We start from the raw sequence: 20804 nt of genomic DNA, 5'->3' as shown, positions 1-20804 counted from the left end.
CCCTTCTCTGCAGTACCGGTTTGGCTTTGTCGGATACGAACAGAGTATAACTAAGTTCAGCTTTAATAAAGGGAGCAGTGTTAATACCTTTTTAATAACCAGTATAATTAAAGACTTTAAAACATCTGAAAATCGCGTTCGTGTTCTAGGTTGGGATTTAGACCGAATGACGTGTACAGATTTTACAGGTTGGAGTGCGAATTCGCTTCTCCTTTCATAACTGTGGACCCAAGAGCTTCAAGCTATGATTCAAGATAATATTATTCAGCTTTGGCTTCAATGTATATCGGACCCCCTCCCTTTTTGTGTTACAATGTTCCTGCAGTCTAGTCATAAACCAGCATTTTTCCTTCTTGTAGCTGACGGTACGCTTAAAAGACATCTGCTCAATGACTAAGGAGAAGACGGCAAGACTCATTCCCAATGCAATCCAGCTTTGCACAGACACTGAAAAGGTGAGATGAGCAAGTGTGTTTCTGGCGCTGCCGTCACCGTATGCCACACTCGCTACTAGAGCTGTTCCTGGACTGGAGAAATATACGACTAGTCCTAACGATGTGATCCTTTTTTTTTTTTAGCACTTTTTTACATCATTCGGGGCTCGAGATCGAACCTACATGATGATGTTCCGTCTCTGGCAGAATGCTTTGCTTGACAAGGTGACTATCTTCATTGTCCGCTTATTGGTAATTCTTTCATCTCTGCCATCTTGATTTACTTGCTCTGCTCCTTCCAGCCGTTGTGTCCGAAGGAACTGTGGCATTTTGTTCACCAGTGTTATGGCAATGAACTGGGCCTTACGAGTGATGATGAAGACTATGTTCCACCAGATGACGACTTTAACACCATGGGGTGAGTTTAAAGAGTCTTCGGAATATGTCCTATTTCCTTTTAAATTGAGGGAACACTTAAAATAGCAATTCCTTTATAAAATACCAGAGGCCTCTCTGTCAGACCGATAAAGGTTGTTTTACGACCACACCATACATGGTGGATTTGCAAGACGATTGAAGGTAATTTTGATTCCCTGTAGCCTTAAGGAAAGCCATTCCAATACGATATTAGGGAATTGTTATGTATGCAATTGTCTAATATACTGGTATAGGTTGGCTGAATGTTATATCATTTCAATACTCTTCATTTCTTCAGATATATGGTTGGATTTACTATATTATTATTGTTATTTTTGTTTTTATTATTATTTTATTTTATAACTGTGGATTGCTGTTTGTTCTCAGCTATTGTGAAGAAATCCCAGTGGAGGATGTAGAAGTAAATGACAATTCTTCTAAAAGCAGCGGGGATATTAAGCAGGAAACAAATTGCATCCTACAGGAACCATCTCTTACAAGTAGTAATGTGCCATCCACCACCAGTAGTGACCCTCTTACGGTATGTACCACTCTTACATATATACTGTGCCAACATAAATATAATGCGATTGCTTCGCAAAGAGGCGGCACCACAATTAGCTGCATTGGGCCAGGGGCATTGAATTGGCATGAGGTGCCTAACTTTTGGAGCATCTAAGATGATGGGCTGAACATATGGGTACCTTTTAGCCTATTATGTTTTTTGTATTATATATGTATATTATACCTTGTATATGTCTTAATCCCTGTATGCGCACACAACTAGTCCTGCACCCCATTTTAAACCCACTTAAAATATAATTTATGCACTCTTTTAAGGTTTATGGTCCCTTTGGATAATCTATTTGTATGTGTCCTATTAGGACATACTGTATATGGATGTAATAATGGTAGAGGAGACCTGTTGTAAGCTCCCTCTGAGCCAGAACAGTGAGCCGCAAAAAGCTACGCTCATTTTGGAGGACTTGTTAACCAATGTAGGAAAAATGAATGGTTCCTCAGTATTAAAGGACCGCCGTTAAGCTGTTCGGCTCTCTGCACATGTCCGTAGCCATAATCACGGTCCGTGATTACGGGCACGGATGGCCGCGGACAGTCACCCGCTTTTGCTGGTCGTGCTCCCATTATAAAGTATAGGAGCACGGTCCGTCAAATAAAAATATAGGACATGTCATATTATTTGCGGAAGCGTTCTAAGGCCCGGACCTTCCTGTAAATATACGAGAAGGTGTCCGTGGGCAATGGAAATTAATGGATCCGCAATTACGGATCCGTAATTGCGAATCAAAATTACGCTTGTGTGCATGGCGCCTCAGGGATGTGTCTTTCAGCAAACTGACTTCTTCAAATAACAAGTGGCCAAATTGGTACCTTTGCATTTAAAGATGGAAAATAGATTTACATTACAACCTTTGTGGCATAAGTTGTAATTGCTTAAACTTCTCTCTCAATAGTTTGATGGGGGCCTCCTTGATGACATTGACAGTTCATTAGAGAGGGAGATGCTTATTGCAAACCTTGAGGAGCAGAAAGTTGAGCTTCACCCGCCTGTCACTTCTCCATCTTTGGACTTTAATGATAACGAAGACTTGCCCACCGAGCTCAGCGATTCCTCTGAAACACATGATGAAGGTGAATTCTTAGTGTATCTGTTACACTATTGAGACTATATTTACATTATAAATTTACCTATAATTTACTTGTGAATAAATGGAACTTTGTAATATATCTTATTGGGGTAAAATCTTCCACTAGTTTCAGCAGCTTGTTTGCTTTCCTTTCCATGTCTGCAGACTCTCTAAATATTCAGAAACCCTGCCAGTCACCAATGCAATAAATATAAGACTGGGAGGAAGCATGAGAGGGATATGAAGCTGCAGTATCTCTCCCTCAGTGTACGTTGGACTGCATGCTATGGTGGAGGAGCAGTGACGTGTATTCGATTGGCTCAGAACACACAGCACAGCTCTGACATCACATTAGGAAGAGCCCGTCCAATCCGCAAGCATGGGGAGAGAAAATGTGCATTTAAAGGCTATGTACACCTTTTAAGGGGCATTTTTTTAGTAGCTCACTCAGTGTGTTTGGTGTAACTTTCTAATTAGTTTTTATTAAATATTTGTTTTACTTTTTGAGATACAGCTGCTCTGTATACAGAGCAGCTGTATCTTTCGCTATGACCTAAATCCGTCAGTCGCGCGGACATGACAGGCTCCGTGTCAGCGGGTCCTGCGTGTCTCTAACACGCGGAATCCACATGTAATCTATCACATCTAAGTTAGGACCCGCTTTCACTGAACCCGTCAGTTGCGCGCTACATACAGCTGCTCTGTATAGAGAATACAAAGCAGCTGTATCTAAAAAAGTAAAACTCATTTTTAATAAAAACGAATTATAAAGTTACACCAATCACACTAACTTACCGGTTTATAAAAAAAAATATCTTTGTGGTTCACTTCATCTTAAGATTTGCAGTCATTAAGAGAGAATTTATCCTGCAGGTGAAGTGCAAGCGTTTTACGAGGACCTGAATGGCCGGCAGTATATTAATGAAGTTTTCAACTTTAGTGTGGACAAGCTGTTCAGTCTCCTATTCACAGAATCTCAGTTCCAGAGGAATTTCATGGAGCAGAGAAGGTTTACAGGTGAGCCCCTTATTATGAGTTCTCTCGCCATGGGGATTCTCCATATAGTCATTTTTATAAGGTTATCTCTTTGATTTGAGGAGGATTTTTTATAGTTATTTCTTCTTATTAACAGAAGTTATATTTCATCCGTGGAAGAAGGAAGAAAATGGAAACCAGACGCGGGTTATTCTATACACAATTGCCCTAACAAATCCTCTGGCGCCAAAATCCGCAACTGTCACAGAAACGCAGGTGAGGGATTCCTCATGACCGCTTGCGCTGGATTGGATGCACACACCTTAATGTTTACTCAGATATGTGGATTCTGTACGTTACTTGAAGTGATCTTCACTTTTATTTCAGACGCTCTACAAAGCCAGTCAGGAAAGCGAATGTTACGTGATTGATGCAGAAGTACTGACGCACGATATCCCTTATCATGATTACTTCTACACCATCAACCGCTACACGCTGACCCGAGTGGCCCGGAACAAGAGCCGGTTAAGGTACAGCCTAATTGGTCATGCCCGATGGGGCATGTTTTAGTGTGAATCAATGATCTGCAGATCATTTTATCAACCACAAGTTTGTTTTTTGGTTTGTAGGATCTCAACGGAGCTCCGTTACCGCAAACAGCCGTGGGGACTTGTCAAGACATTTATTGAGAAAAACTTCTGGAGTGGTCTCGACGAATATTTTCATCATTTAGGTTAGTGTGATTTATCCCTTTATCACCAAATCACCTTTGTGAGGTATAACTCACCACTTGTCTCTGGTTTGTCTCACCTCAATAGGCATGTTTCAAAGCTCTCGAATGGGTCAGACATTGACTTAATAATTATAATGATAATAATAATCTCTATATAGCTTCAACATATTTTGCAGCACTTTACAGAGTTAGAGGGAGCATGTACAGCATGGCTGACTCCAGGTGTATGTGGGCCCTTGGGCAACATAGACTTAGTGGACCCCTTTGCGGGGGAACTCACAACCACATTAAACCGGCAAAAAATGGCAGTTTGTGCCCCCGTATAGAAGTTAGGCCCCCAGTTTGTGCCCCCATATATAGTGCCCTCTGCAGACATTGCCACAGTGCCCTCTGCAGACATTGCCACAGTGCCCTCTGCAGACAGTGCCACAGTGCCCTCTGCAGACAGTGCCACAGTGCCCTCTGCAGACAGTGCCACAGTGCCCTCTGCAGACAGTGCCACAGTGCCCTCTGCAGACAGTGCCACAGTGCCCTCTGCAGACAGTGCCACAGTGCCCTCTGCAGACAGTGCCCTCTGCAGACAGTGCCCTCTGCAGACAGTGCCACAGAGCCCTCTGCAGACAGTGCCACAGAGCCCTCTGCAGACAGTGCCACAGAGCCCTCTGCAGACAGTGCCACAGAGCCCTCTGCAGACAGTGCCACAGAGCCCTCTGCAGACAGTGCCACAGTGCCCTCTGCAGACAGTGCCACAGTGCCCTCTGCAGACAGTGCCACAGTGCCCTCTGCAGACAGTGCCACAGTGCCCTCTGCAGACAGTGCCACAGTGCCCTCTGCAGACAGTGCCACAGTGCCCTCTGCAGACAGTGCCACAGTGCCCTCTGCAGACAGTGCCACAGTGCCCTCTGCAGACAGTGCCACAGTGCCCTCTGCAGACAGTGCCACAGTGCCCTCTGCAGACAGTGCCACAGTGCCCTCTGCAGACAGAAAACCCTTGACGTCACTGTCCATGTATGGATAGTGACGTCAGGGGCTTTTCCAGGAGTGGAATCCACGGCCGCAACGCCGGCAACGGTCTGGCCGGGTATTCCGCTCCTAGCAGAGCCATGACGGCAGCATAGCACCCGAGTGGGCCCCCCCTCAGGTAGTGGGCCCCGGCACTTGCCCGGGTTCTCCGGGTGCTGATGCCGGCCTTGATGTACAGTCAATATTAGACATTACATAGTGACTAAACTAATTAACATTTCAAAGAAGAGGAGGGAAGGTTCTGCTCAAAAGAGCTTACAATCTACAGGGTAGCTACCTATAGGTAGCACTAGAGAGACTATTTGTTTTCAATCTGAAGGAGCGCTTTTTTGTATGCTTTTCCCAGGGGGCATTGCCTGTAAGGGTACATTCACACATACCGGACTTTTCTGCGGAGAATTGTATCCACTTTACTGCTACTGTATGCCACTGCAGATTTTTCCGAGGCATCACATGATGCAAACCCTTTTTCTGAATCTGGGCAACCCCTTTGAAGCTTATGCGTTGTCCTACTATGCTTTCCTGTTTAACCCCTTAACGCACCTTGACGTAAGTGCACGTCATGGTGCAGGCGGAGAAGTATGGAGCGCGCTCACGCGATGAGCACGCTCCATACCCTGCGGGCATCAGCTGTGTTTTACAGCTGACACCTGGCACTAACGGGCAGGGACAGCAATCGTGCTGTTCCTGGCCATTTAACCCCTCAAATGCTGCGGTCAATTGTGACCGCTGCAACTGAGACTATATAGCGAGGGGGCGCCCCCCTCCGACAGCTCATCGGTGGCCCCACAACGCGATCAAGGTGCGCAGATAGCTGTCCATAGACGGGCCCATAGACTTCTTTTGGCCACGGGTACCTTCCCGTTTGCTTACGGGAAGGTGCCCGTGCCGTTAAAAAATATAGAACGCGTCCTATTTTTTATTTTACGGGCCGTGCTACTATACTTTATAATGGGAGCACGGCCTGCAAAAACGGCTGGCTGACCATGGCCGGCCGTACCCGTAATTACGGGTCGTAATTATGGGCACGGTCATGTGCATGAGGCCTTACTTTGTTTTTTTTCCACTCCTGGTCAGCTCCATTTTTTTTCTGCTCCTTTCACTCTCAATATCCTCTTTACGATGTTCCCCTACATAACCAAACAACTTATCACCCTACTATAGCGTTTAGCATACAGTGCCCATTGGTGATGATTCTGGGCCCTCTGTGCAGTCCTGTAATATGAACCTTCAGTCCCTTCATGGGGCCTCTAATGAGATAGGGCTGTCAGATTCTGACATAAAACAGCTAGTGAAGTATTCACGCCAACTTCTGTAAGGCTCTTGCCATATTGCCTTGGTTGTTGAGTATTAACCCTTTATACTAATGATATCCATTTCATTATCTGAAGCATGCAATTTGCATTTATTCTATTCTAAGCTTTCTAGCATAATTCGTCCAGACATATCCTATATGCGATGTACGGGGTCAGGGTTCAGAATCAGGTTTTTTTTTAGGACCGTGGATGCCTGAATATACAATACACTTAATTAGCCCACAATGATAAAATGTATCTACATGTATATTATTGTTGTTGTTGGGGGTCTTGTGATTGGGTATTCTAAGGCATCTATTAAACGTAGTGCGCATGGGTTTAGGGTTGTACAGAGAGTTGATACAGTTTAATTGGCGTATACTTATTATCTAATTTATTTTTCAGAGAATGAACTGAACAAAGCAGAGACTGCTTACCTGTCTGATCTTCATCGACAGTCCCCTAAAGAAAAGAGTAGCAAGATCGCCTCTACACGCCGCAGGAAACGTCCTCATGCTCACTTGCGGATCCCTCATTTGCAGGACGTGCTTAGCCCAGTTACCACTCCAACAGACGAGGAGAGGCAACACCGTGTCCGACATGTAGCAGGTCAGAAAATGTTAAATCATCTCTACAGTCTGCTCTACGCTGCATTCTTTAAAGGCTATTTAATAACTTATGTGCAAACCAAATGAATACAAATATACACTATAATCTGTTCAGGGGCGTAAGTAGGAAAAACTGGGCCCCATAGCAAACTCCTCTGGGTGCCACACGCAGCACCACCTTGTAGATAGTGCTCCCCTGCAGATAGTGCCATACCGCCCCCCCTGTAGATAGTGCCATAACGCCCCCCCCCCTGTAGATAGTGCCATACTGCCCCCCCCCCTGTAGATAGTGCCATACCGCCCCCCCCCCACTGTAGATAGTGCCATACCGCCCCCCCTGTAGATAGTGCCATACAGCCACCCCCTGTAGATAGTGCCATACAGCCCCCCTTGTAGACTGTGCCCCCTCCCACTTGTAGACCGTACCAGACAGCCCCCACCTCCCCCTTGCAGACAGTGCCCCCTAAGTAAATAAAACAAAAAAAATTGTACTCGCCTAGGCCCCGTACTCGCGACGAACGGAGCTTCTCCACAAAGCCAATAGAATCATTGCATAGACCGGCATGATCTAGTGACGTCATCATGCCGGCCTGCGCAGGGATCCTGTACCTGCACCTGATGGTAAATGGCAGAGCAGGGAGATACCTCTCTGCTCTACCATAGTGTTCAATAGTATCTGCATCCGGCCACGTAGCAGCTGCTAAGGCAGTAGTTACGCCACTGAATCTGTTAAATTATCCTAATCTGTAGCCCAGTAGTTAGGAAATGACCCAATAGATCAGCAATTTGAAGGCAGGGCAGCGGCAGGTCAGATAAAATAATTACTAGGGATTTAAAAATTGATGTAAACAAAGCTTATTCAGTGTACAATAAAAAGCTCTCTGTGTCTCTGTTCTTCACCATTTTACAGATTTCTGTTTGCTGACAGTGAATGGAAATATTCTTAACCCCTTAACGCATTATCACATAACTGTACGTTATAAGGGTTAAGGGGGAAGTATGGAGCGTGCTCCATACACAGCGCGTGACAGCTGTGTAATACGGCCGACACCTCAATGCAACGAGCGGGATCAAAGATCACTTTGATTCCGCCTGTTTAACACCTTAAATGCAGCAGTCAATCGCAAGCGCTGCATTTAGTGTTAGAATCAGGGGGGCTCCTCCTCAAACAATACATCACGTCCTCCCCTGCGGCACGATCGGCCAGTTACAATGGTTGTTATGGCAACCTGGGATCTTTGTACTCCTATGAGGCCCTGCCTCCGGTAAGTAATGTTTGTCAGGCTACGTCTTTATTTGGGTGGTAGGTGCAGTTTTTATTGACACTATAATTTTATGTTCACACGTAGCGTAAACACTGTAAATTTTCAGCAACGGATTTCATTGTGGGAAATTTGTGGTGTAGTACAGTAGCAGTAGAGTGGGTGAGATTTGAACAAATCGCATCCACACGCTGCGTAAAAATTGTGCCGAAGAACCGTTCATAAATTGACCTGCGGTGCGTTTTTTAAACCGTAGCAAATCAATTTATGGTGCGGAATTGCTGCTTTACTGTTGCGGGTTTTCCCTATCACATTCAATGGGGATGTAAAACCCGCAAAAAAAAAGCAAATGTTGCGGAAAAGTAGCGATTCTACTGCAAAAATCCCAACAGAAGAAACTTTTTGGGGTTTAAAAGGGTAAAAAGGTTTATACTTGCCACCTGTGCCTTGTCATAGCGAAGCTTTCTTCTGTTCTTCATCCAGGCTAACCTCCTGGGATGATATTTCATCCCATGTGACTGCTTCAGCGGTCACATGAGCTGCAGCATCATCCCAGTAGGCCAGAGCGCACAGACAACAGAGGGACTAGCCGCAGCAGACATTCGGCCTGAAAAATAGAACCACAATTTGGTGCAATTTTTCAGGCGGAATTCCCTGCGGGTACCAGAACGGATATGCTGTGTACTTTTATGCAGCGTATCTGTCCTGTGTCCTAACACTTGAATTAATCTGCTTAGTAATCTACCGAAAAATAACTTTTTTTTAAATCAAACCAATTTTATTGATACGAACACATAAAAGAAATAACATAGTAACATTCACATTACAATTTTCCAGCATCGTATACAATAATGACAGCATATCAGGAAATCCCCAACTTCCCCCTTTTTCCCCCCTCCCCGCACGGCCCCCCACTATATCTCTACCCTTTGTTTCTAGTACCAATCCTGGCCAAAGCACATTTCTCTTATCAAGTTTCCCCACCACCCCTTTTTGCTCCAGACTCTACCATCTCCAGTTCCTCAGACAACTCTCGCCCTTATTCTGTTTAGTTCAGGTGACAGCACCTCAGGACAGGCCATCCATCTGCTCCATTGTTTCTCAATTTTTTTTTCCGTGCCCCTTTTAGAAAATATCTTATGCTCCATCAGGATATTATAGTTCACCATTCCTACAATTTCCCTCATCCCTGGTGGCTCCTCATCCAGCCAGTGTTTAGCAATGCATTTCCTTGTTTGATATAATATCTTGGCAATTGCCAGGTTTGCCATTCTGTCACTCTCCAATTCTCCCACTACTCCCAACAACATAACTTTAGGGTCTGCCGCCAATTCCCGACCATACACCTGTTTTATCAGATCCAATACTTCCCCCCATAGGGTCCTCAGAGCCTCACATGACCAAAACATATGTAGTATATCCGCTTTCTCTTCCGTGCACCTAGGACATTTAGCATCCGCTCTAATACCCATCTGCTTTAATACCCACGGGGTTCGATACACTCTGTGTATCAGGAAGAGTTGTGATCTCCTCTGCGCCAGACTGAGCGATAAGTGACATGTGGATGCTAATATCTCCTCCAACTCCTCCTCTGTCAATGGACCAACATCCCGTTCCCATTTTGCTTTTACCAGCATCATTGGGTTTCCCAGGTGTTTGGACAGCAAGCTCCTGTACGCCATTGAGATCAGGCCTTTGGTCGTGTCAGCCCTTCCCGCATACTCCAGGACCCCAAGAGCACAGACCGTCAGGTCCACTACCTGCGCCTGCGCCTGTAGGGCATGACGGATCTGCAAATATTGATAAAACATATTGTGCTCTAGTGGAAATAGGTCCTTCAACTGCTGAAATGATCTCAACCCGTTACCATCATATAAGTGTTGTATTCGTCTAACCCCTGCCAGCTCCCATTTTTGCATGCCCTCTAATTGGTATAATTCCCACAGGACCGGATTATGCCATAGGGGAGTATATTTGGTGCACATTCCCACTCCCAGGATCTGTTTGCATTGCCACCATACTTTATGTATCAGGAGTAACGTTGGTTTAGCACTCGCCAATCTCTTAAAAGTATGCGCTTCCAGACTCTCTAGTGGATTATGCCCTCCCCCCATGTATGACAATAAACGTGCACTGGCACCCCAAGTCTCTGTGTCCTCCCATCCCTTAAATTGTTGGCTCTGGGCAGCCAGGTAATATATCCAGGCATTTGGCAGCGCGACCCCCCCTTCATCTTTGGGCAATTGCAATTTCTCCAATTTAATCCTTGGAACCCCTTTTTTCCATACCAGATCCCGAAAGAGATTGTGCAATCGCCTGAACCAGTGCTTAGGTATCCATACTGGGGAGTTATGAAGAATGTATAAAACTTGAGGCATAAGGATCATTTTGATTAGGTTAGTCCTCCCCAGAGCAGATAGCGGGAGCCTGTTCCAAGCATCCACTTTTTGTTTCACCTTAAGCAGCAGTGGTGAGACATTCAAAGACATATAGTCTTGGACCCTAGCTGTCACCTTAACCCCTAGATACGTAAATTCAGAAACTATCGGAATCCGGATCCCCCCTCCAGTATCTACAATATTCACTGTATCAAGTGGCATCAAAGCAGACTTGGTCCAGTTAATATTTAATCCCGAGAACTCCCCAAACCTTGTGATCGTATCCATTACTACCTGCAGTGTATTCTCCGTGTCCGTCATATATATTAAAATGTCGTCTGCATATAATGAAATTTTTTCCTCCATTCCCCCATATTGCAAGCCTCTTATACGTTCCTCCTGTCTTATGAGGCACGCCAGTGGCTCCACCGCCAAGGCGAATAGTAATGGTGAAAGTGGACACCCCTGTCGTGTACCCCGGGCCAGTGAAAATTTCTCAGACATTGTACCATTCACCCGTATGCGGGCTGTAGGGGCCACATACAGCAACTGTACCCACTTTACGAAGTTAGGGCCGAATCCCATCTTTTCTATTACCCGCCATAAATACCCCCATTCTACGCAGTCGAACGCTTTTGCAGCATCTAACGTTAGCACCGCCCTTCCTCCTTGCTCATCCGGTGCCGCCTGAAGATTTAAAAACAGCCGCCTGAGATTGACCGCTGTCGATTTGGAGGGCATGAACCCCGATTGGTCTTCATGCACAACATGCTGTACCACCCTGTTCAGCCTCAGTGCCAATATCTTTGCCAAGATCTTGACATCCGATGTCAACAAGGATATTGGCCTGTAGGACTCCGGTAATTGGCTGTCTTTCCCCTCTTTTGGGAGAACCACTATCGTAGCCTCATATAGGGAGTCTGGTAATTTACCTCTGTCAAAACTATCCTGCAAAGTACTCAAATATTCTGGCGCTAGTTCCGTCCCATATTCCTTATAGATTTCCCCCGGTAACCCATCTGGACCCGGAGCTTTCTCATTTGCCATATCTCTTATCGCCTGTTCCAACTCCTCTAATGAAATAGGGGTCTCCAAACTTTCACGGTCCTCCCGGCCCAAGGTAGGCAAATTAATGTTTCCCAGGTACTCGTCCAATTGCTGTGTGTTGTAATGCACTTTGGATGTATATAGGTCAGTATAAAACCGCTGGAATATTTGCAGGATTTGCCCCGTGTCTGTCTCCACCCTCCCCCCCTCCCCCCTAAGGCCATGAATGAAATTATTGCCCCCATGCGGTTTTGCCATCCTAGCGAGTAATCTCCCCGCCATTTCCCCTTCTTCATAATATTGCTGTTTAAGGAATAGTCGTTTATTATCCGCCATTGTTAGTTGGTGATTTTTTAACAGCGTCTGTGCCTCCACCCAATGTCGAAGAGTCTCCTCGGATCCCTCTTCTACATGTCTCCCTTCTGTTTCTGTCACCCGCTCCTCTAAACTTTCTCCCAACTGCCTGGATTTAGTTTTAATTCGTTTAATATTTTGAATGAATACTCCTCTCAACCAGGCTTTCATGGCATCCCATAACACTCCTCGCGGCACTGACTCAGTATTAAAATTAAAATATTCTTTTATCAGGTTCCGTATTTCCTCACCATCCATTAACCTTAACCAAAACGCATTCAGCTTCCAATTCCCGGGGCTCCTGATATGCCTTACACCCACTTCCAGCGTCACCACCATCGGAGAGTGGTCTGACAATGCCCTCTGTAAATATTCTATTTGCGCTATGTACGGCACCGCTGAAGCTGAGCATGCTACCATGTCTATTCGGGAAAGTGACTGAAATGTGGATGATGCACACGAGTACTGCCTCACCCCTGGATGTTTATCTCTCCAAATATCCCGCAGACCCAATTCCTCCATTAATCTTCCAAAGGCGGTCAGATCTCTTCTTTGCCCTCCTCCTCTATGAAACCTGTCCAACCCTTCAGACATCACTGCATTAAAATCCCCCATCACAATTAGCGGTACCTCAGGCCACCTGGAGAGTTTCTCCGTAACTCGTTTCAGTACAGTGCTAGAATATGGCGGAGGGATATACAGCACTACCAGAATACACTCCCAGTGATATATAGTACAATGCACTCCCACATACCTCCCCTCCTCATCAGAAAAGGATGAATGACAGACAAAGGGAAGACTCCTGTGTATCAGCAAACTCACCCCCCTGGAATAAGTCGTATGAAAAGAGTGAAACCCATGTGCGATCCACACTCTCTGCAATAAGGATACAGACTCTCTAGTCAGATGCGTTTCTTGCAGCCCCACTATCAGGGCATTTTGTTGTTTAACCCAGTTAAAGATTGCCTGCCGTTTCCTAGCTTCCCGTATTCCCCGGACGTTCCAGGATAGACATTTAACCGATCCCATCGGGCGTCATATTTTTAAGAAATCTGTTACTCCTCCAGCCTGCTCCAGTCAAGATATTAGGCCGTGCATTCCCTCCCTCCTCCCCTCCCCCCCCAACAAAACCTCCCCTCCGAAAAGGGTCAGAGCGACATGTACTGTCTCTCCTATCCAGCAGAAACGCACCATAGTGCGAACTTTTAACATGCCCTACTGGCATCTTCTCTTTGAACCGTTTAACTTTCTCACCACTTCCAGTGAGCGCTGGCTCCCACTGCTATTCGCATGTATTAAACAATCCCACACAATCAGCAGATTTTACAGATACATTAGGTACCCAGTAACATTCCCTCAATAACATTGCCGTCAGGTGCGGCCATTTTTGTTAAAAGGATACCACCCTGCGGTGTTTCAGACCAGGGTGTTCACACACTTCGGAGAACTGCATAATAACATATAATATGCTACAGTCCCATAAACGCCAACATGGCTCCAGACTTCACCGCCCAGGCGGGCTTTCACGCATCTTCTCCTCCAGCCGGTCTCCGCAACCGTGCCTCATTGCTATCCAGCCATCTTGCAGCCTCTCTGGGGTTCTCAAAGAATGAAGCAGTCCCAAAAGCAACCACCCGCAATTTGGCCGGATACATCATGGAATATGGTATGGACAAGTTCCTCAGCCGTTTCTTTACATCCCAATATTGCAGCCGCTTCTTCTGCACCTCCGCGGAGAAATCCGGATAAAAGGATATTTTGGCGCCATTGATGGAGATATCCTGCCGTTCCCTTGCCTTCCTCAGTATCTTATCTCTGTCCTTGTAGTGCAACAGCTTCACTAAGACCGGCCTCGGGGGCCTCCCCGGTGGCCCCGGTCTGGTAGGCACTCTGTGCGCTCTTTCAACAGCATATAAAGGAGACAATTCATCCCGGCCAAACTGCTCCAGCAGCCATTTTTCAAAGAACTCATCCGAGTTATTGCCCTCCGTTTTTTCCGGCACTCCAACCAAACGCACGTTGTTTCTGCGTAGCCGATTCTCTAAATCATCCGCCTTAGCCTGCAGGGCCACCACCGCCAAGGACTGAGACTGCACATCCCGCCTGAGCTCCGGCAGAACATCCTCCACTTCAGACACTCTCCCCTCAATAACTGTGGTTCTTTCTGCCACTTTCTGTAAGTCATTACGTAACAGCAGTATATCTTCCTTCAGGCTTCCCACCTGCCCGGTCAGCACAGATAAAATTGAGGAGTTCTGCTTTACCGCAGCGAATATATCCGCAAGGGAAGGCTCCTTCACCTGGTCTCTCCTGCTATGCGTTCTGCCGCCATCTTCCTCCACATGCCTGTCCCGCCGCTGACTCCCCAGCTCTTCCTCCTCCTCACTCACCGTGTCCTCTCCCAGCACGGAGTATCTGGAACCGGAGGCCAAGTTATCTGCCTTCCCACTGCCATCCACCGGCGTCTTGCCTGCTGCAGATCCGCTCGCACGAGGGGTTCTTGCAAATCTCTCCAGCCTGTCTGCCGCCTCAGACCGCATGTGCCTGCTCCTGCATTCAGTCTCCTCGGCGCCATCTTGCCTCCTCGGCCCCGGACTCGCCGGCGGCGTTTTTTGCTTCTTAGAACGGGTCATTGTGGCTGTATTAAGCGGTACCGACTCCTCCAGCCTCCCAACCTCCAGATCGGTGAATATTACCGGGTAATTCAGGGAAAATCTGTACTTTCAGGATAAATACAGCAGGAGCTCCAGCCACACACGTCCTCTTACATCTGCTGCTAGGCCACGCCCCCGAAAAATAACTTTAATAAGTCGAGGAATATGTGGAAATATGCAACTGCTGGTCACAATGCATTCTAGAACTGACTCTATTATTGATGCGCATTAGAAAGGCTGTTAAAAATAACATCATTTGGTGTATACAGCTCCTATGCAGACCTTCGTGCACCAGGTTGATGCAGCTGCCGTTCCATGGTGACAGATTACAAACAAACTGTGTGTAATCTGATCCTGCAGTCATTCGTTACGCCCTTGCTTTTTGCTCACCTCCACTTGAACGCTGTAGAGGCCTCTGTTGTCGTAGTAGGTCAGTGTTATTCACATATAGCTGATTATATATCCCTGAGGAGACTTCTGAGCTCCATTTTCTCCCCAAAATCCCAGCTTGTATAGTCATCCCAGTATTAAAGGAAACACACAGGTTAGAGCTCTGACACATGGAAAAGAGCAGCCTCACAGGGAACACCAACTGAACTCTGAACTTGAAGCTCCACAAGCCGATATCTTAGAGAAAGCAGGGTTTGGAAATAAAAGAAGCCGTGAACAAATCTGCAAAGTGTAAACTCATCTCTAAAAATATTATTTTTCATGATAAAGGTGCACAAACCATGGTAATTGGGGTAAGTATAAAAACAAGTTCAAGGAGGAAAGATAAACAATGTTGTGTCTCATGCCAACCAACCAAATACCAGTGTTAATATATATTTTTTATTCCTAATTTTTAATAGTAAATTATATAACAGTATGTTGAGTGAGTTTTTTTCTTTCACACGTCCAGTATTGTAAACTTTGGCGTTATTTCTTCTAGGTTCCACTCAAACGCGACATGTTCCTGAGGAAAAACAGAGTCAGCTGCAGAGTATCTCCAAACTCCTGCTGGTGATCAGCTGCGTGTACGTACCTAACTGAATAACTGTGTGTATATATAGATGTGCATGTCCGTTATCAACAAGCTGTAATCCCAGATACAAAGATATATCCGCGACCTGGCAAACATTGGGATATTGGAGAATTTGTCTTTACTGCGAACATCTATAAACTGTCATATAAATCTATAACATCTATAAATCTGTCATATACACCTGGAGACTAAGTGATTGATCTGGAGGATGTTGATTGGCTGTGTTAACATCACATAACTTAATTTTCAGAAAATTTATAGATTTACAAGTGTAACTTGAATTTACTGTCGCTCTATATTTGCCCATTTACACAGGTTAAACCTTCTGTTTACACTCATTTCTATGTAAGCAGGTCTTTCCTTCTTCTTTCCATGCACATAAGGGAACTGTCAACAAACTTTAGATAAATTAATAGTACCAGTGAATAAGAGACTTTTGTAATATATTCTATTAGAGAAGAATGCCCCGTACTGTACGAGCCACTTCTCCTCCCCTCTGCCTCCTGCACTATTAGTTAACAACAAAAATCAGTTTTGAGATGAGACGGATTATCAGTTTTCCGAGGGATCAGGTTACATGCTGCCTATAGAAGTCTATGGAGAGAGGAGGGCAGGGAGACAGGAGAGCGACACACAAAGAGTCACTGCTGCAGCTTCAAGTAAGGGTTTTATCTCAACGCAGTGCTGGATTCACAGCTATACTGCTCATTATTGCTGAATAATGTCCCCCATGTTGCTGCTGCTGAGTGTGATACAGAGATATAGGAGAGCACGATCTCCTCTTTTCTCTGTGTGCAACGTATGGAAGACATGTAAGAAGCTGGTCTCCACCCCTAGCTCAGGCAAAACTGGGAATTAGAGAGGATAAATGGTGAAGGATACAAGTCATATAATGGTATAGAAACAAGAAGTCCATAGATATCAAAAGAAAGTTGAAAATAGAAAATCTTTATTACAAATCGAAAAACATAAGAATCTAAAACAGGTCTTTATAACTGGATCACAGTATGACACAATATATCACAGATATAGGTAAACAAATTAGAGTATATCAAAAGACACATCTATCTTTAATCCTAAGCCAGCAAGGTATGCACAGAGAAAGCTTGAGAAAGCTACACGCGAAACGCGCGTCGGGGCGCTACCTTATCCACTGGGTCATACCACTACACTACGGAAATATGGGTAAGCATAACATGGAGGTTATGTTAGGTCATTCATATTCTACTTACACTGTTTACGCTTATTTGGTGTAGACTCTAACTTTACTGCCTGTTTCACCTGACACATATTCTCTATCTGTGCATACCTTGCTGGCTTACGATTAAAGATAGATGTGTCTTTTGATATACTCTAATTTGTTTACCTATATCTGTGATATATTGTGTCATACTGTGATCCAGTTATAAAGACCTGTTTTAGATTCTTATGTTTTTCGATTTGTAATAAAGATTTTCTATTTTCAACTTTCTTTTGATATCTATGCACTTCTTGTTTCTCTTGTTTATATACTTACAATTTGGAGTCTTTATCTTCAATAAAGTGGGTGGCTGTTACTTCTGTTCCCCACCCTTACATTTATGTGTCCTGTGAGACTGTTTTGTTTAACAAGTCATATAATGGCCAGAAATAAAGTTTTTCCTCATGTACTGATGTAGCCATCTTTATCTTGACTGTTAATTTGCTGCAGCGTGATATCATACAACAAAAGCCATTGAAAAGTCAAGATAAAGGATATTGCCAATGTGTATTTAATGCATTAAATCTGTACCCACATGTGACCGCTTATTCTGAAAGGTTAGGTACGCTTTAATCCACAAAAATTTGTACAAATGGAGGATGGGCAAGGGATTTAATAGGATAAAATACAACTTATTCTGTCCCCAAACACATTTGATTTTTGGTAGAAAAACGGTTTGTGTAGTCACTCGGGAAATATAATACAAAGTGTGAGCACTCCACATGTTTATACAATGTAACCACTGCTTTAGATGTGGAGCCCCTTGAGATACAATCTGTATATAGAAGCAGTAGGTACACGATAAGGTTAGAAAAACCCCCAATATTCACCATTTTTCTTCTGAAATTCTGTTTCACAGTCTGGTGTTGTTGGTCATGCTGAACATGATGCTGTTTTACAAGCTGTGGATGTTGGAATACAGCACGCAAGCACTTACCACGTGGCAAGGCCTCCGGATACAGGAGAGGTACTCACATTAGGGGCAAATTTGAAAACGGGTCCCACCTGACAGCGTTCCTGGTTTTAAAAGCATTGTGTTGCCAGAAAAACATGTTTGTTTTTTTTTAAATTAAACATTTAGTGTGTGGGTGATTAAACATTGTTCAAATTTTTTTTATTTTTTTCACGAGTCAGGAAATATTATAAATTAATTCTAAATTTATAATACTACCCATTTTTGGTCACTAGATGGAGCTATTCCCAAAATTGCAGCATTGCAACATTGGGTTAAAAGCCCTCGCTCTAGTGAGCTCTCAGCATCCCCCCCTCCTTTATCCTGGCTAGTGCCGGGATAAACGAGGGGTTTGAACGGTGTAACCTCCTACACTGTGTGTCGCCATTTTTTGAGCTAACACACAGTGTAGTAGGTTTACATACAGTAGTAAACACACACAAACCCGAACATACATTGAAATCTCTTACCTGCTCCTGCCGCCGCGGCTCCCTCCGGCCCGTCCGCTCCGTTTGCTGCCGCTGGTCCAAGTGCACAAATCCGGAAGCCACGACCGGAAGTAGTAATATTACTGTCCGGCCGCGACTTCCGGTCCACAGGAAAATGGCGCCGGACAGCGCCAATTTCGAATTGGACTGTGTGGGAGCGGCGCATGCGCAGTTCCCACACAGACGCCGTACACGGAAGTCAATGGGACGGGAGCCGTTCGCAGTCCCTATGGGACTGTGGCTGCCGTATTCCATGTCTGTATGTGTCGTTAATCGACACAGACAGAAATGGAAAAAAAATGGCAGCCCCCATAGGGAAGAAAAAGTGTAAAAATAAGAAAAAGTAAAACACAAACACACAAATGAATATAAACGTTTTTAATAAAGCACTAACATCTTTAACATATAAAAAAATAATTTGTGATGACACTGTTCCTTTAATCCTGATTTCTTATATCCAGCTCAGTTCCACAGTCACAAGCAGAATGGACCCAGCTGTTAGAGACTCAGCAGAAACACCATGACTCCGAGCTGCAGAAGTGGAGGCAGATCATTAAGTCATCAGTGATGCTGCTGGACCAGGTATACCCCCCAATCCATGGTAGTATGGGAATAATATTGCCCTAAACCTTCAGTGTTGAACCATCTGTCGGGATACGAAAATTCAATTGTAAGCCTTAAACCTATAGTCTACCTTTCTTTATTTGCAATGCAGATCTGTATTTCCCTGTTATCAGCCATATCAGGAATGGGACAGGGGAGAATAGGGACCTCCTGAGAGGTGCTGAACACCTTCATAAACATTTACATAGAAGCTGCTCTTCTTATAACGCTGCTGCACTTTTTATATTTTTATTTTAGGGGCAGTGTCCCTTTAAGGCCCACAATTTAGATATAAAATAGATCAATTCAGGCAGAGCTGCTGTCACAGCATTTAAAAGAAAGGTCATAGATGGCCTGATCTCTGTGGCAATTGTAATGTGAGATCGCAGTGACATTTTCTCAGACTTTATCGCTGCCTGGGATAGTTAAAATTTCCAAAATGTTTTAACTTTTTATTTAAAAGCAAGAAGAATAATTTCTGACCGGTGAAACATACAGTGCTATGGAGGTGCTCCGATATTATGTCGCTAAGGCCTTGTTCACATGGCACTAAAAAAAACAGACGTGTAAACGCATAAAAAAACGCTAGCGTATACAGGCATTTTTTACGCGATTTCTGCACGGTTTTTGGAGCCATAATTAGGACCCCCATTGACTATGGGAATTTGGTGAGGTTTCGGCGCGTTTTACGCGCCAAGAATTGGCCTGATGCTGTTTTTTTTTTAAACTACGCGTTTTTTAAACGCACATAAAAAAAACTCGTCATATGCACTACAATGCGTTTTTCCATTGATGTTAATGAAAGTTTAAAGCATGCGTTTTTGATGCGTTTTTCGGCACGTAAAACGGAGCAAAAACGCGTTGAATACACTCCGTGGGAACAAGGCCTTATTGATTACTCTGGCACCATGTCACTTAATGGTAGCAGCAATAAAACATGTGAATGCAGCATCTCCCAGACGAGCTGTTCTTGGTTTTACTTTAAAGTTCTAAATTGTGCAATGGAATTTAAATTCATAATACCACAGATTTTTTATTATTTCATGTCATTTTCTTTCCATTCACATCCAGAGCTGCTTTCAGAAATCTGCTGGTTGCACTTGGAAACTGACAGCAGTTTAGCTCCACCCCATGTTGTCAGACTTGTGGCCTAACCACTGAGCTTTATTGGTACGTCCACACGTAGCGTAAACATTGCAGAATTCCCACCTAAAGTTTTTGTGCAGAAATTCTGCAGTGCATTACAGTAGCAGCAAAGTGGATGAGATTTGTACAAATGTCTTCCACACGTTGCGGAACTAATTCACAGAAAAGACGCGAGAAAATTCACCTGCGTTGCAGATTCTAAATCTACAGCATGTCAATTTGTCTTGCAAAAACGCTGCGGAATTTACGCAAGAAAATCTGCTTGGAAATTCTGGAGGCTTTACGTTACGTATGGACATACCCCAACTGTGTTAGTCTTGGGCCATACTGAGACTTTTTGTCGCGTAATTGATTGATTTTGACTATGGCTGCAGTCCAAAGGAATACATTGAGTTTCATGCAATATTGGGGAATGCAGCTGTCACTCAAAAAGTCTGTGTAGCCAGGCCTTACTGTCATCTGAGCTCCCACAGTGCACTGCTCCCCAGTAGAATGCTGAATGTAGCTTTAGACATGAATGGA

General features: G+C 44.6%; 1 protein-coding gene and 1 long non-coding RNA gene across 11 annotated transcripts in view; one reads left to right on the top strand and one right to left on the bottom strand.

The window, feature by feature from the left end:
- The window catches only part of GRAMD1B (GRAM domain containing 1B), a 207864-nt gene that overhangs the window by 179524 nt on the left and 7536 nt on the right, over window positions 1-20804 (top strand). For all 10 annotated transcript variants that reach the window (XM_075839276.1, XM_075839275.1, XM_075839271.1 and 7 more), the window contains 13 exons: window positions 360-455; window positions 579-659; window positions 737-852; window positions 1239-1392; window positions 2327-2504; window positions 3374-3517; window positions 3633-3751; window positions 3863-4005; window positions 4105-4208; window positions 6932-7135; window positions 15761-15845; window positions 17953-18060; window positions 18995-19115. In XM_075839276.1, coding sequence (XP_075695391.1) covers window positions 360-455; window positions 579-659; window positions 737-852; window positions 1239-1392; window positions 2327-2504; window positions 3374-3517; window positions 3633-3751; window positions 3863-4005; window positions 4105-4208; window positions 6932-7135; window positions 15761-15845; window positions 17953-18060; window positions 18995-19115 — 1653 coding nt within the window. The remainder of the gene's footprint in view (window positions 1-359; window positions 456-578; window positions 660-736; window positions 853-1238; window positions 1393-2326; window positions 2505-3373; window positions 3518-3632; window positions 3752-3862; window positions 4006-4104; window positions 4209-6931; window positions 7136-15760; window positions 15846-17952; window positions 18061-18994; window positions 19116-20804) is intronic.
- Window positions 2284-2777, bottom strand: LOC142661748 (uncharacterized). The gene is made up of 2 exons (XR_012850805.1): window positions 2562-2777; window positions 2284-2486 (listed from the first exon to the last, which is right to left on the bottom strand). It is a non-coding gene; the product is annotated as an uncharacterized LOC142661748 (long non-coding RNA).

The sequence above is a fragment of the Rhinoderma darwinii genome, chromosome 10 (assembly GCF_050947455.1).
Source record: "Rhinoderma darwinii isolate aRhiDar2 chromosome 10, aRhiDar2.hap1, whole genome shotgun sequence".
Classification (NCBI taxonomy): Eukaryota; Metazoa; Chordata; class Amphibia; order Anura; family Rhinodermatidae; genus Rhinoderma; species Rhinoderma darwinii.
The sequence above is the reverse complement of the archived record's forward strand: the minus strand, read 5'-3'. Positions and strand labels throughout refer to the sequence as shown.